The 14,648-nt window shown below is 39.6% G+C and overlaps 1 protein-coding gene and 1 long non-coding RNA gene across 4 annotated transcripts in view; one reads left to right on the top strand and one right to left on the bottom strand.

Annotated features, from left to right (window-relative positions):
* LOC115894788 overlaps positions 1-13,377 on the top strand; it is a 58,168-nt gene extending 44,791 nt beyond the window's left edge. Inside the window, exon 5 of the long non-coding RNA XR_004054966.1 lies at positions 13,337-13,377. This is a non-coding gene — a long non-coding RNA (uncharacterized LOC115894788). The remainder of the gene's footprint in view (positions 1-13,336) is intronic.
* Positions 1-14,648, bottom strand: part of NPEPPS (aminopeptidase puromycin sensitive) — a 98,288-nt gene that overhangs the window by 30,593 nt on the left and 53,047 nt on the right. For all 3 annotated transcript variants that reach the window (XM_010379358.2, XM_010379359.2, XM_030923088.1), the window contains 9 exons: positions 14,077-14,184; positions 11,215-11,415; positions 10,682-10,778; positions 10,536-10,569; positions 9,810-9,924; positions 6,264-6,428; positions 4,602-4,706; positions 4,116-4,176; positions 217-326 (listed from right to left, as the gene is read on the bottom strand). In XM_010379358.2, the coding sequence (XP_010377660.1) occupies positions 217-326; positions 4,116-4,176; positions 4,602-4,706; positions 6,264-6,428; positions 9,810-9,924; positions 10,536-10,569; positions 10,682-10,778; positions 11,215-11,415; positions 14,077-14,184 (996 nt within the window). The remainder of the gene's footprint in view (positions 1-216; positions 327-4,115; positions 4,177-4,601; positions 4,707-6,263; positions 6,429-9,809; positions 9,925-10,535; positions 10,570-10,681; positions 10,779-11,214; positions 11,416-14,076; positions 14,185-14,648) is intronic.

The raw sequence follows: 14,648 nt of genomic DNA, 5'->3' as shown, positions 1-14,648 counted from the left end.
TTTTCCCTGGAGACAAGAAAAGCAGGTAACATTTTATTTTCTATCTTAAGTATGGATAACTTTAATGATGCAGGCAGTAAAATTACTGAGAAAAGAGTAACGGCGCTGGTTTAAATGTCACTAGAAAACTTACAGTACAGAAAAGCAAACTTGATACATTGTACTGAATTTCATTTAATACAGTATCAGACAAATGGAAAGACTTTAAATGTTTACCTGTTCAGCTTCCACATAAATGAGGGGAAATCCCATTTGTTTGGTCCAGGTATTCATCACAGCTGCTATAGGTTTACCACTTGCATTTTCTAAACTTTCCCAGAGATCCTCTAGAAGATAAACAATGATAATCTAAAATGTTTATATTTTTATTTTCCTAAACAAAGCAAAATTTTATTTAACTTTTGACACTACACTGCTAATTCTTTGGTTCTTTCAGGTTTAGGAAACAGTGGGCCAAATTAACATTCCCCTTGCCAGCCCTCTTCTGCAACTAAGTAAATTCTATCATAAAAGCTGGTATTTTTTGAGATAGGGTCTTACTTCGTCACCCAGGCTAGAGTGCAGTGGCATAATCACAGCTCACTGCAGCCTCGACCTCCCAGACTCAGGTGATCTTCCCTCCTCAGCCTCCTGAGTAGCTGGGACTACAGGTGCACACCACAACACCTGGCTAATTTTTTTTTTTTTTTTTTTAAGATGGAGCCTTGCTCTGTTGCTCAGGCTGGAGTGCAGTGGCATGATCTAAATTCACTGCAACCTCTGCCTCCCAGGGTCAAGCAATTCTCCTGCTTTAGGTGCCTGAGTAGCTGAGATTACAGGAATGCACCACCATACCCGGCTAATTTTTGTACTTTTAGTAGAGATGGGATTTCACCATGTTGACCAGGTTGGTCTTGAACTCCTGACCTCAGGTGATCCACTGCCTCGGCCTCCCAAAGTGCTGGGATTATTGGCATGAGCAACTGCACCCGGCCCATAATTTCTTGCAATTTTTGTAGAGATGGGGTTTCACCATGTTGCCCAGGCTGGTCTCAAAGTCCCAGGCTCAAGCAATCCGCCTGCCTTGGCCTCCCAAGGTGCTGGGATTACAGATGTGAATCATCACACCTGGCCAAAACTGGTCTTTTATTCTGAGATATACTTAATCATTCTAATTTATAAGAAAAATTACAAATTATAATAAACAGATGAATTAAGGAGAAACAAAGAAAGAAATTGAAACATGTTCAAGATCACTACTAAATAATCACTGACAAACTTAAGACCATTATACCCATTCAATTAACCTCAATTTAAAAATATCCAGGCTGGGCGCAGTGGCTCACACCTGTAATCCCAGCACTTTGAGAGGCCAAGGCTGGGGGTGGGGGGGGGAAATCACCTGAAGTTCAGAGTTCAAGACCAACCTGACCACCACGGAGAAACCCCATCTCTACTAAAAATACAAAATTAGGTTGGGTGCAGTGGCTCACACCTGTAATCCCAGCACTTTAGGAGGCCAAGGCGGGCGCATCACCTGAGGTTAGGAGTTCGAGACTAGCTTGGCCAACATGGTGAAACCCTGTCTCTACTAAAAACACAAAAATTAGCTGGGCATGGTGGCATGCACCTGTAATCCCAGCTACTTGGGAGGCTGAGACAGGAGAATCACTTGAACCCAGGAGGCGGAGGTTGCAATGAAGCCAAGATCGCACCACTGCAATCTAGCTTGAGAGACAGAGCAAGACCCTGTCTTTAAAAAAAAAAAAAAGAAAAAAAATACAAAATTAGCCAGCTGTGCTGGCGCATGCCTGTAATCCCAGCTACTCAGGAGGCTGAGGCAGGAGAATCACTTGAACCCGGGAGGCAGAGGTTGTGGTGAGCCGAGACTGTACCACTGTACTCCAGCCTGGGCAACAAGAGCGAAACTCCATCTCAAAAAAAAAAAAAAAGAATCGAAAAAAATCAAAAAGTTAATAAAAGTAAATTTAAAAGGTTACAGTAAGCTAAGGTTAATTTATTATTCAAGAAAGAAAAATTATTTTTATAAATTTAGTGTTGCCTAAGTGTAAAGTATTTATAACGTCTACGGTAGTATACAGTAATGTCTTAGGCCTTCATATTCACTCACCACTCACTCAACTAGAACAACTTCCAGTCCTATAAGCTGCATTCAGGTGTAGCCCCTTATTTTCTTTTGAGACAGCACTTTGCTGTTGCCCAGACTGGAGTGCAGTGGCCCAATCACAGCTCACTGCAGCCTCGACCTCCCAGGCTCAAGTGATCCTCCTACCTCAGCCTCCCAAGTAGCTGGGACTACAGGTGCATGCCACCACACCTAGCTAAGTTTTGTACTTCTTATAGAGACGAGGTTTTGGCATGATGCCTAGGCTGGTCTTGAACTCCTGGGTTCAAGCAATCCACCTGCCTCGGCCTCCCAAAGTGCTGGGATTGTAGGCATATCAATCGGCTGGTGGAGCATCTTTAATACCGTATTTTTACTGTACCTTTTCTATATTTAGAAATGTTTATGTATACAAATACCACTGTGTTATAATTGCCTATGGTATTCAGTATAGTAACATGCTGTAGGTACTTTACAGCCTAGGAGCAACAGGGTATACCACATAGGCTAGGTGTATATGGCCTAGGACATACTGTGTAGGTTTATGTAAGTCCATTCTATGATGTTCACATATTGATGAAATTGCCTGACAATGTATTTCTCAGAACATATCCCTGTTGTTAAGCAACACATGACTGTATTCCCTTTATTTTTTATTTTTTCAGAGGCAGAGTCTTGTTCTATTGCCCAGGCTGGAGTGCAGTGGTGCCATGATTGCTCACTGTAACCTCAAACTCCTGGGCTCAAGTGACCCTTCCCACTTAAGCCTCCTGAGTAGCTGGGACCACAGGTACATACCACCACATCCGGCTAATATTTTTTTGTATTTTTTGTAGAGATGGGGGTCTTGCTATGTTGCAGGCTGGTGTCGAACTCCTGGGCTCAATCAGTCCTCGAATCCTGGCCTCCCAAAGTGCTAGGATTACAGGTGTGAGCCACCATACCCGGCCCAGACTCTTTAAATTGGCAAAATATTCAGTTATGGAAAGCAGAATGCTGGAGGATGACGAAAGGGATAATGAGTCCTGATTCATGTTGACCCAATGACTTGTTGCAGGTTTAGTATCCCTTATCCGAAATGCTTGGGACCAGAAGTGTTTTCAATTTCATATTTTTTTTGGATTTTGGAACATTTGCATTATACTTACTAGCTGAGCATCTATAATTGGAATATCCAAAATCTGAAATGTTCCAATGAGTATTTCCTTTGAGCATCATGTTGGCACTCAGAAAGTTTCAGATTTTGGGTGGGAATTGAACAATGAGAACAACTGGACACAGGACGGGGAACATCACACACCGGGACGTGGAGTAGGGAGCTGGGGGAGGGATAGCATTAGGAGAAATATCTAATGCAAATGATGAGTTAATGGGTGCAGCAAACCAACATGGCACATGTATACTGATGTAACAAACTTGCACGTTGTACACATGCACCCTAGAACTTTAAAAAAAAAAAGAAAGAAGGAAAAGAAAAGGTGTGGCCGGGTGCAGTGGCTCACGCCTGTAATCCCAGCACTTTGGGAGGTCGAGGCAGGTGGATCACAAAGTCAGGAGTTCAAGACCAGTCTAGCCAATATGGTGAAACCCTGTCTCTACTAAAAATACAAAAATTAACCGGCAGGGCTCCTGTAGTGGCAGGCGCCTGTAGTCCCAGCTCCTTGGGAAGCTGAGGCAGGAGAACTGCTTGAACCCAGGAGGCAGAGGTTGCAGTAAGCTGAGATCACGCCACTGCACTCCAGCCTGGACGACAGAGGGAGACTCTATCTCAAAAAAAAAAAAAAAAAAAGAAAAGAAAAGAAAAGAAAAGAAAAAGTTTCAGATTCTGGAGCATTTCAAATTTCAGATTTTCAGATTAGAGATATTCAACCTGACCATAGCTTCAAATAAGGCTAATTTATTTATTACATGGATCCTGACCTTAAGTATTCAGAACAAAAATAAAATGTCCCAGCCTGGATAGAGTGACAATACTTTCTCTCCATTTCTATCTCAAGCTATTAAAGATTACCTGTGGCAGCATTCTTTTGTTGAAACTTGGTTAAATACATGTTCATTCCTTTCTTAAAGTCCTGAGAAAACACAATTTTTAAAAATCCAGGGAAGTCAGATCTCAGAATTTATAGTATATTTGTATATTAGTAATCAAAAACAAACTTACTCAAATACTCAAGTATCAGATACACTGAAATATACATATCCCTCTGATGCCTACTGCCTTTTATTTAATAATGCATACTCTATGCCTTCTATTCTTGCTCTTAAGTTTTACACCAGGCCTCCCATTCCCACTCCCAAACATACTTGCACATCATTCATCTAAGAGACCACAGTAGTCAACTTCAAATAATTGAATTCTCATTCTTTTTGGTCATTTAAAAAAAATGAGAAGCCAGAAACTATTTGGGAACTTAATCCAAATAAAGTGAGACTTTTTTTCATGCAAAACTCTATGATTTCACCATAAAAAACAAAATATTAAATTTTTTTTTTTTACCTTATCCCCAATGTAGTCATGCAGCATTCGGATGACAGATGCACCTTTGCTATATGATATAGCATCAAATATCTCATCAACCTCAGATGGATGGCCCACACTGACCTGGCAGACAGTGTGATTCAGGGTTATGACAGGAAGCAGATAGCCTGTAATACTAAATTACATAAAATGCTTTCTAGGAAAACCCTTCTAACTTATATTTTTCTGCCTTTAACTCACTCATAATGTATAATGATGGTCCTCAAAAAAATGTAGTAACTAGTAATACTAAAGTTGAATAGAACATGATTCCTGTCATCCCCTAGAGCCTGGGTTCTAGTCCTGGCTTTGTTCTGCTGGGAGAAAAGCCACTACGGTTCTGTTTATTCTTGGGGTAGTTGCAGAGGAGTCATGAGGAAGACATGGAGGTGAAGAACATTAGATTTCTTGCACTAATTGTAATGACTTACAATTATATGGGAGCCTAATATGTTGAAGTAGGATTATAACTCTAGTTCTTTAGATATAAAATTTATATATATAAATTGAACTAGGGATAGGCTAAGTCAAGAGAATTAAAGTATACACAAAACAGACCCTGACAATAAAATATGTCCAGAATTTTCCTTGATATAAACAATGGAACCATAGTGTTAACCAACAGGTATGATTTCTCCCATACTATTCTTTTTCTTGGCAGAGTTTTTTGCTTTCGTTGCCCAGGCTGGAGTGCAATGGCACCATCTCAGCTCACCACAACCTCTGCCTCCCAGGTTCAAGTGATTCTCCTACCTCAGCCTCCCCAGTAGTTGGGATTACAGGCATGCACCACTGTGCCCAGCTAATTTTATATTTTTAGTAGAGATGGGGTTTCTCCATGTTGGTCAGGCTGGTCTCGAACTCCTGACCTCAGGTGATCCACCCGCCTCAGCCTCCCAAAGTGCTGGGATTACAGATGTGAGCCACCAGGCCCGGCCTTTTTTTTTTTTTTTTTTCTTTTTAATAGAGATGGGGTCTCACTATGTTGACCAGGCTAGTCAAACAATTCCTCAAGCGATCCTCCCATCTTGGCATCCCAAAGTGTGAGCCACCACACTGGCCCTCTCCCATAGTATTCAACAGAAATGTATTTAATGAATGTGTATGGGTACATAGGCCTTGCTCTACAAAGACCAATTTTTTTTTTTTTTTGAGGCAGAGTTTCGCTGTTGTTGTCCAGGCTGGAGTTGCAATGGCGCGATCTCGGCTCACCGTAACCTCCCCCTCCCGGATTCAAGCAAACCTCCTGCCTCACCCTCTCGAGTAGCTGGGATTATGAGCATGTGCCACCATGCCCAGCTAATTTTGTATTTTTAGTTGAGATGGGATTTCTCCATGTTGGTCAGGCTGGTCTCCAAATCCTGACCTCAGGTGATCTGCCCACCTCAGCCTCCCAAAATGCTGGGATTACAGGCGTGAGCCACTGCGCCTGGCCAGACCAATTTTTTTTACTGCCTACCTTAAAAAGAAATGTTAATTAGAACTAGACTTATTAGCTTTTCAAGACTAGAAATATGAACTAGTAAAATCACCCATGCTATTTTCTCTTCTTTTCAAAGTCCAAAGTATCTATATAACAAATTATGTATTTCATTGTAAATGAGAGCAGTCATAGGCTAATGGTTAGAAAGTATGGCTCACTTCAATAGGATGGCTGTTATCTAAGGCGTCAAGCTCCTGGGCACGGGTGTAATCAGCAGAAACAAACTGAGTCCAGATATCATACTCTGGGAAGCAGTGGTCTACACACAGATACTCAATCCAGGATGCAAAACCTTCATTTAACCACAGATGAGTCCACCATTCCTAAAAACAAAAAATGAAAATACTTAAAGAAAATGAAATGATTGTCATTCTACTAATCTAAAACACTCACATGTCCCTTCCACTATACTCCAAAACTTACAATTTAATGACCTAAAATTCAGTTCAAAACATTTGGCAAAGAACTCACATTTCTGAAAAAGAGAGAAGACTAAAAGAGATGTAAAGAAAGGCCAACTGGTGATACCAGAATTATATCTGAGGGTCATTTTCTTTTCCTTTCTTTTTTTTTTGAGACAAAGTCTTGCTCTGTCACCAGGCTGGAGTGTTCCCCAGTAGCTGGGATTACAGGCGTGCATCACTATGCCTGGCTAATTTTTGTATCTTTAGTAGAGATGGGGTTTTACCATGTTGGCCAGGCTGGTCTCGAATTTCTGACCTCAAGTGACCCGCCTGCCTCAGCCTCCCAAAGTGCTGGGATTACAGGTGTGAGCCACCACACCTGGCCAAGGGATATTTTTAAAACATTGTAAATAACTTATCCCCCAAACCCACACAGGGTCTCATTCTGTTGCCCAGGTTGAAGTGGCAGTGGCACCATCGTAGCTCACTGCACTCCTTGAACTTCTGGGCTCAAGTGATCCTCCTGCCTCAGCCTGCCAAAGTGCTGGGATTACACACGTGAGCCACTGCACTCAGTCCTAAGTAACTTTTTAAATACCAAAGGTAGAAAAGGAAGAAGGGGGAAAAAAAATAAGCCCATACATGGAAAAGGAAAAGACAGCAGATAAATATAGGCAAATGGAGGTGGAAAATATAATCATGTAGAATTTAGTATACAGTAAAGGATTATCTCTGAAAAACAAAAACAGAAAACTATCAGAGCCAAACAAAGAAAAGTGGAAATGACTGGGGAAAACCTCTGACTAATGACTCAAACTGAAAAAGAGTACTGCTTATATAAAAATTATGTGAAATTAAACAGAAATGTAGTTCAGTAATGAATGGTGTTTAGGCACTTATGGAATATAAAATTATCACCTGTTAAATAAGAATGTATAGTAAATGGAATGGACAAAGAATATGAGTTGACAGATAAAATCAATTTTAAAAAAATTTTAAAGATCTTAATCTAAATTTTATTAAAGTTGATTAAGCCTATTAGTAAAAGAAAGCAGGCCAGGCACAATGGCTCGCTCCCGTAATGCCAATACTCTGGGAGGTCAAGGCAGGAAGATCACTTGAGCCCAGGAGTTTGACACAAGCCTGGGCAACACAGTGAGACTCTGTCTCTTAAAAAAGTTTAAAAAGTAAATAAAAATATTAGCTGGTCATGGTGACACACACCTGTGGTCCCAGCTACTTGGGAGGCTAAGAGGATTAAGTAAGCCCGGGAAGATGAAGCTGCACTGACCCATGATTGTGCCACTGCACTCCAGCTTAGGTGACAAAGTGAGATCCTACTCCTCACTCCCAACCAGTCCCCCCCAAAAAAGGCCAGGTGTGGTAGCTCATGCCTGTAATCCCAGCACTTTGGGAGGCTGAGGTGGGAGGATTGCTTGAGCCCAGGAGTTTGAGACCAGTTTAGGCAACCTTGTCTCTACAAAAGGCAACATAGTGAAACCTTGTCTCTACAAAAAGTGCAGAAATTGGCTGGGCATGGTGCCACACACCTGTAATCCCAGGTACTCAGGAGGCAGAGCCAGGAGGATTGCTTGAGCCCAGAGGTCAAGACTGTAATGAACCATGATTATGCCACTGCACTCCAGCTTAAGTGATAGAGTGAGACTCTGTCTTAAAAATATATATATATTTTGATATTAAATGATAAGTGGCTATTTGCCTAGTAGCTTCCTAAAATAAACTGGTATAAAATGAAATTTATTTTCCAACCTATCCCCCAGTCCTTGACATTTCAGTTCTAATATCTAGAATAGTTACATAAAACCAGTAAAAAGTTGTTTAATAAGAATGTACACATTTCCCCTACTAAAATTTATTGCTTGTAGTTTCAAAATAAAATACTACAGTTCTCTCAAAGCCAAGCAAAAAAAATTATTTGGTACAAAGTAGCAAACTCGCTGCATTAGAAGAAAAGGCCATTTCTTCACATACTTGAATACAGGCACCAACACATAGTTTCACATGAAATTGTATTTCTTTTCTTTTCTTTTCTTTTTTTCTTTTTTTTTTGAGATGGAGTTTCACTCTTATTGCCCAGGCTGGAGTGCAGTGGCATGATCTTGGCTCACTGCAACCTCTGTCTCCCAGGTGCAAGCGATTCTTCTGCCTCAACCTCCAGAGTAGCTAGGATTACAGGCGCACACCACCACGTCCGGCTAGTTTTGTGGGGTTTTTTTTTAGTGGAGATGGGGTTTCGCCATGTTGGTCAGGCTGGTCTTGAACTCCTGACCTCAGGTGATCCACCCGCCTCGACCTCCCAAAGTGCTGGGATTACTGGCGTGAGCCACTGTGCCCAGCCTGAAATTATATTTCAAAGAATTTTTTTCACCTGCAAAATTTTAAACATCTAAAATAAAAGGAAAAGATTTATTTTCAAGGGTTGACTTTCTGTAGAAACTCTCTCAGACATGTAATAGTTGCTAAATGTTTTACATTCTTATTTATATGACATATGGACTCAATCTACATTCAAATCAGGTTCTGCTCTTTGGCAGCCTAAAATGCTGTCAGGGAATCTAGCTGGCTCCAGAATATCCAGTTATTTAATTGCAGAGGTACATCTAGTTCACTTATTAAATCCTGTGTTCCCAAGCTCTAACACAGTTGGCATTCATAAATAGTATTTATTTAGAGTAAGAGTGAAAAATCAGGACTGAAGGACAGAGATCATTTACTGCAAACATTATAAGGATTTCAAAAGAACAGTTGGAATTTTAATACAGCTTTATTCTGCAGTTACTTTGCAGTTTGTTTACTTTTATTTCATTAAATTTCAACTTAACATTTTAGGCAATGAAAAAATTGACTCCTAAAAACATTTCTCTCTAATTAAAGATCTCAGTTTGTTATTCATCAGGTTACTTTTCAGCTATGAATCAGATTAACAAGTAAGACTCAAGAAACTACAATTAGTCTAGAATCTCACTGCATGATTCATGCATCTACACCTAAGAGGAATATTTTTCTCTCACCCAAATTAGTACCTTGACTTTTCCCATTTGCAGACAAATTGTAGAACAGTTTAGGAAGTGTTTGTTGAATAAAGACTGTCCATATATCCTTGTTCAATGCAGAGATTCTGATAAGCCCTTTCAAAGTGGACCTTTTAAAATAACACTTTTCTATCACTCAATTATTTTTTGGCACAGTGTTGCAGCCAAACTTGAAATACTGTATAGTCAAAATAATGTGGAGTAGGATGAAGATAAATATATTTGAGCACTTAAAAATATTAAATACCATAGTAACAAGATTTCCAAACCATTGATGGGCGAGTTCATGTCCCACAACCAGAGCAACCCACTGGCGGGATGAAGAACAGGAATTTTTTGGATCAATAAGCAATGCAGTCTCCCTGTGTTTAAAAAAAAAAGAAAATTTAAACAATAAAAGTGGGCATGCATAAGTTGGGAAGATTCAGACAGTAAGTGAGATGGACAAGTTAGGCTTTAGAAATATTAGGAAAATATTTCCTAATGTGACACAAGTTTAATTATCAGTTTGTACACTTAGCTCATCTAAGAAGGCAACTGAAAGTAGAAAGCAAAAACTTGTTTACAGACAGACTCTGCTTTTAAAAGTTATTCAACTCACATGTTTATGTTGTGGTGACAGACATGTAAAAATTTGGCTAGAAGATGAAATTAGGGAAGGTTCTCCAAGCTGGATAAATAGCTATGAAACTACTGGCAGGAAAGAAAGGCACTGCAATGAGAAACTTAGCCAAGAATATATCTACAAATGCTACTAACGCCAGATGCTCACTTTAAAATCTTATACCCTCAGACAGTAGCACCAAAGGGAGGGGTCTCCATCTGCATTCTTAAAATGTGCATGGAAGTGGGGGAAGGTAGAAAAATTTACACCAGATCAAAAAGCAGAAGCTACTCAACTGTGATTAGGAGGGAAGCCCTTTTGAAATCAGTGATTGAAAAGATACGGCAGGGTAATACATCATTAACATACCTATAAGTAACAAGGCCCCAGTTCTCCATGGCACCTTCATAAAATAAATATAAACATTTATTGATATATATACATACTCTTGCATCAAAAGTCACACAATTTTAAAAAGTTATTACAATTCAGCAATAAAATGAAATTTACTTTACCAGCTGCAAAGTCTGCAATAGCAATGAGATCAATTTTAGGTAGAGGATAGGGAACATTGAAGTAGTCCTTATAAAAAGGCAAGGTTTTAGCAGCAACCTATAAAAGTATAAACAAAATAACCATCTAATAAATATTTTATTATAATTCATATTGAAACCCACAAAGGAATCCTGTTGCAAGCCAATGTATCTTAAATTACTAGAAATGAATCCCAGGGAGCCCGACCTCCGAAGACTGCCTTAGCTCCAAACTTTGAATACAATGGTCAAACTTTAATCCACTTATAACTTGATATGAAAAATATAACTACGTATTTTCCCACCCATTCCCTAGAGAAATCACTCTTATATTCTCTTATTATTTTGTAAAATAACAAAACACCAAGGTTGGCATTTCCAAAGTTCTATTAAAAACCAAGTAGCACAACTTTCAGATTAAATTATAAATAACTGTACTAATAATTGACCAGAAATGTAAATTCCCCAACCTGGAGTTATGGACTGTTGGAACAATCCTCTTCAAGTACATTTACCTCTAACGCAAATTTTCCTTGCTCTGCTTTGCCAACAGGAGTGTAAACACGGACACACACACCATCTTTTGACCTTGTTTCTACAAAGTCATATTCACCCACAACAAATGCCACCAGATATGTAGACATAACAGGTGTGCGGGCAAACTTCACTTCCACTAAATTTTCATCATCAGGGTATGGTTTCCGGTCAATTACATTCTTTAAGAAATAAAAAAAAAAAGAAAAGAAAAATTTAAATAGGTTTACATTAATACCATAGAGCAAATACCAGCCCAAAACAGTAGGCTTTATTGCATCTCTTTCCTCCTTTCTATTCTAGCATGGCTTATTTCTCTACCCTAATTCATCCAGTGCTTTTATGCTGTCTTTAAGAAGGAAAGTGGTCTGATAAAACTCACACTAAAAAGCTGAAGGCTGAAGTGTTAAAACTACCAAGGACCTGTGAAAGAAAAGAGGAATGGACTTTTCTTGAATACTTATTTATAATCCAGGCATTGGGATGATTTAAGTAAGGGCTTCATACTTTTCAACTGACATAAGTTTAGGAGAAAATGACTTTAATAAAAATAAAACAGGGGCCAGGCACAGTGGCTCATGCCTGTAATCCCAGCACTTTGGGAGGCTGAGGCAGGCGAATCACAAGGTTAGGAGATCGAGACCATCCTGGCTAACACAGCGAAACCCCATCTCTACTAAAAATGCAAAACATTAGCCAGGCGTGGTGGTGTGTGCCTGTAATCCCAGCTACTTGGGAGGCTGAGGAAGGAGAATGGTGTGAACCAGGGAGGTGGAGCCTGCAGTGAGCTGAGATCGCACCACTGCACTCCAGCCTGGGCAACAGAATGAGACTCCTTCTCAAAAATAAATAAGTAAATAAAATAAAATATAATTGCAGAATCTCCCATTTCAAAGGATACAAACTTCTAGATCTAGGGCATTCTCTACCAAAGTTGGCTCTAAGCTTATTTGAAGAAATTTCAACTTTACCTTTGAAGTCCCTAATTTCCTTTGGTGTTCTCCCTCTTTTTCCTATTCAGGCTGTTTCGTCAAGCCCCCTCTCTTCTTCCTTCCAAGGAAGACTTATTCAAGAACACACTGATAAATTCACTCAGACTAAAGTGTGAATGAATATTTCCGTTTAATATATTAGCCTCCTCTTCTATGAATATGTGAGAAGAAAATGACATTCTATTTATGGGATCCTCTCCCCCAGTAAATATGTAAAAGACAGTTATTTTCAGGTGAAGTAGGTTTTTCCATGTTCCCCACACAAGACTGTCCTAGACAATACACTTCAGGTGGGGAATGCTTACCCTGTTTATGAATGAGATCAATAACGCTGGTGAAGAGAATACATTCCAAGAATACAAACAGCCAGAAACCTAAATATACTTCATTACGCAGCTATATCTTTTGAATTGTTTTAACTTTTTAAAAAAATAGAGACAGGGTCTTGCTCTGTTGCAACTTTTTTTTTTTGAGACAAAGTCTTACTCTGTCACCCAGGCTGGAGTGGAGTGGCATGATCTCGGCTCACTGCAGCCTCCGCCTCCCAGGTTCAAGCAATTCTCCTGCCTCAGCCTCCCAAGTAGCTGGGATTACAGGCACCTGTCACCATATCTGGCTAATTTTTGTATTTTTAGTAGAGATGGGATTTTTCACCATGTTGGCCAGGCTGGTCTCGAACTCTTGGTCTCAAATGATCCACCTGCCTCAGCCTCTTGAAGTGCTGGGATTACAGGCATGAGCCACCATGCCTCTGTATTTTTTTTAAGAGATGGGGTCTTGTTCTGTCACCCAGGCTGGAATACAGTGGCGCAATCATGGTTCACTGTAGCCTCAAACTCCTAAGTTCAAGAGATCCTCCCACATTAGCCTCCCAAATAGTTAGGATTACAGGCACATGCCACCGTACCTGGCTAATTTTTAAGTTTTAAATTTTTTGTAGAAATGAGGTCTCACTATGTTGCCCAGGCTGGTGTCAAACTCCTGGCATCAAGCAATCCTCCTGCCTTGGCCTCCAAAGCACTGAGATTACAAGCAAGAGTCACTGTACCTGGCTTTCTTTTGACATTTAATAAGTCAAGACCTTTTTCTTTTCTTTTTTTTTTTGAGATAGGGTCTGGCTCTGTCACCCAGGCTGGAGTGCAGTACTGTGATCTCAGCTCACTACAACCTCCGCTTCCTGGGTTCAAGTGATCCTCCCACCTCAGCCTCCCAACTAGCTGAGACTACAGGTATGCGCAACCACACCCAGGTAATTTTTGTATTTTTAATAAAAACGGGATTTCACCATGTTGGCCAGGCTAGTCTTCAACTCCTGACCTCAAGCGATCTGCCTACCTTGACTTCCCAAAGTGCTTGGATGACAGGTGTGAGCCACCACATCCAGCCCAAGACCTTTTGCTTTTAGTTATTATAAATCTATTAAACTTGTCACTTAATTAACCTCTCTAAATTAAAAGAAGTAGATAATCTTATAAATGTATTTAACAAGGAATTTGACAAGGAGGAAAATCCTCCAAAAATAAGGCTATCAAGAAAAAGAGGTCTTGGCTGGGCATGGTAGCTCATGCCTGTAATCGCAGCACTTTGGGAGGCTGAGGCAGGAAGACAGATTGAGCCTGGGAGTTTGAGACCAGCCTGGACAACATAGTGAGACCCCCAACTCTACAGGGAAAAAAAAAAAAAAAGAAAGAAAGCAAAAGAGACCTATTGAAAATAAAGAAAACTAATATTTTATGTTCCTATAATATACCAGGACTGTGGTAGGTGGTTTCATATTATCCCATCTAATCAGCAAACTAAATCTGCTAAAGCCTATTAAAATTTTAGATAAACTTATAAACACATACATACCATGTTTGATAAAGCTACTCTGTCTTTAGGAACAACCAATGAGATATCAAAAGTTGCTTTGATAGCAGGCTCATCCCAGCAAGGAAAAGCCCTCCGGGCATCAGTAGCCTTAAGAAAGGAATATGAAATATAAATACCTTAGAATTAACCTAACAAATTATTTCATAAAGCAGTCACCATTTCCCTCTGTCATTCATTCATTCCCTTGTTCAAATATTTACTTTCTCCTCAGTGCCAGGCAACAAGCTAGGCATTAACTAGAAAGAAAAGACAACACTTGCTACCACTACCATTCCAGCATAAACATTATCCAGGAACTGTATCTGCTATGGATTTTAACAATATATTATAATTATTTACAATTAAATTTTTGTTTACATTTTAACATTTCAAATTTAATGCCTTCAAATCAATAATGTTAACATAACAGTGCACAGAACAGTAAAGCGTATGCTATAAGAATTCAAAATTGGGAAAACATGGTAAGTTGTCTCTCTGGCTTTTATTTTTTAATTAAAAATAAAAATATTCTTAATCTTTGATGTGCTTTGTTCTTTATCTGGAATGGCAGC

The sequence above is a fragment of the Rhinopithecus roxellana genome, chromosome 19 (genome assembly GCF_007565055.1).
Source record: "Rhinopithecus roxellana isolate Shanxi Qingling chromosome 19, ASM756505v1, whole genome shotgun sequence".
NCBI classification, from domain to species: Eukaryota; Metazoa; Chordata; class Mammalia; order Primates; family Cercopithecidae; genus Rhinopithecus; species Rhinopithecus roxellana.
Note: the sequence above shows the minus strand (reverse complement) of the source record. Positions and strands in the feature narration are given on the sequence as shown.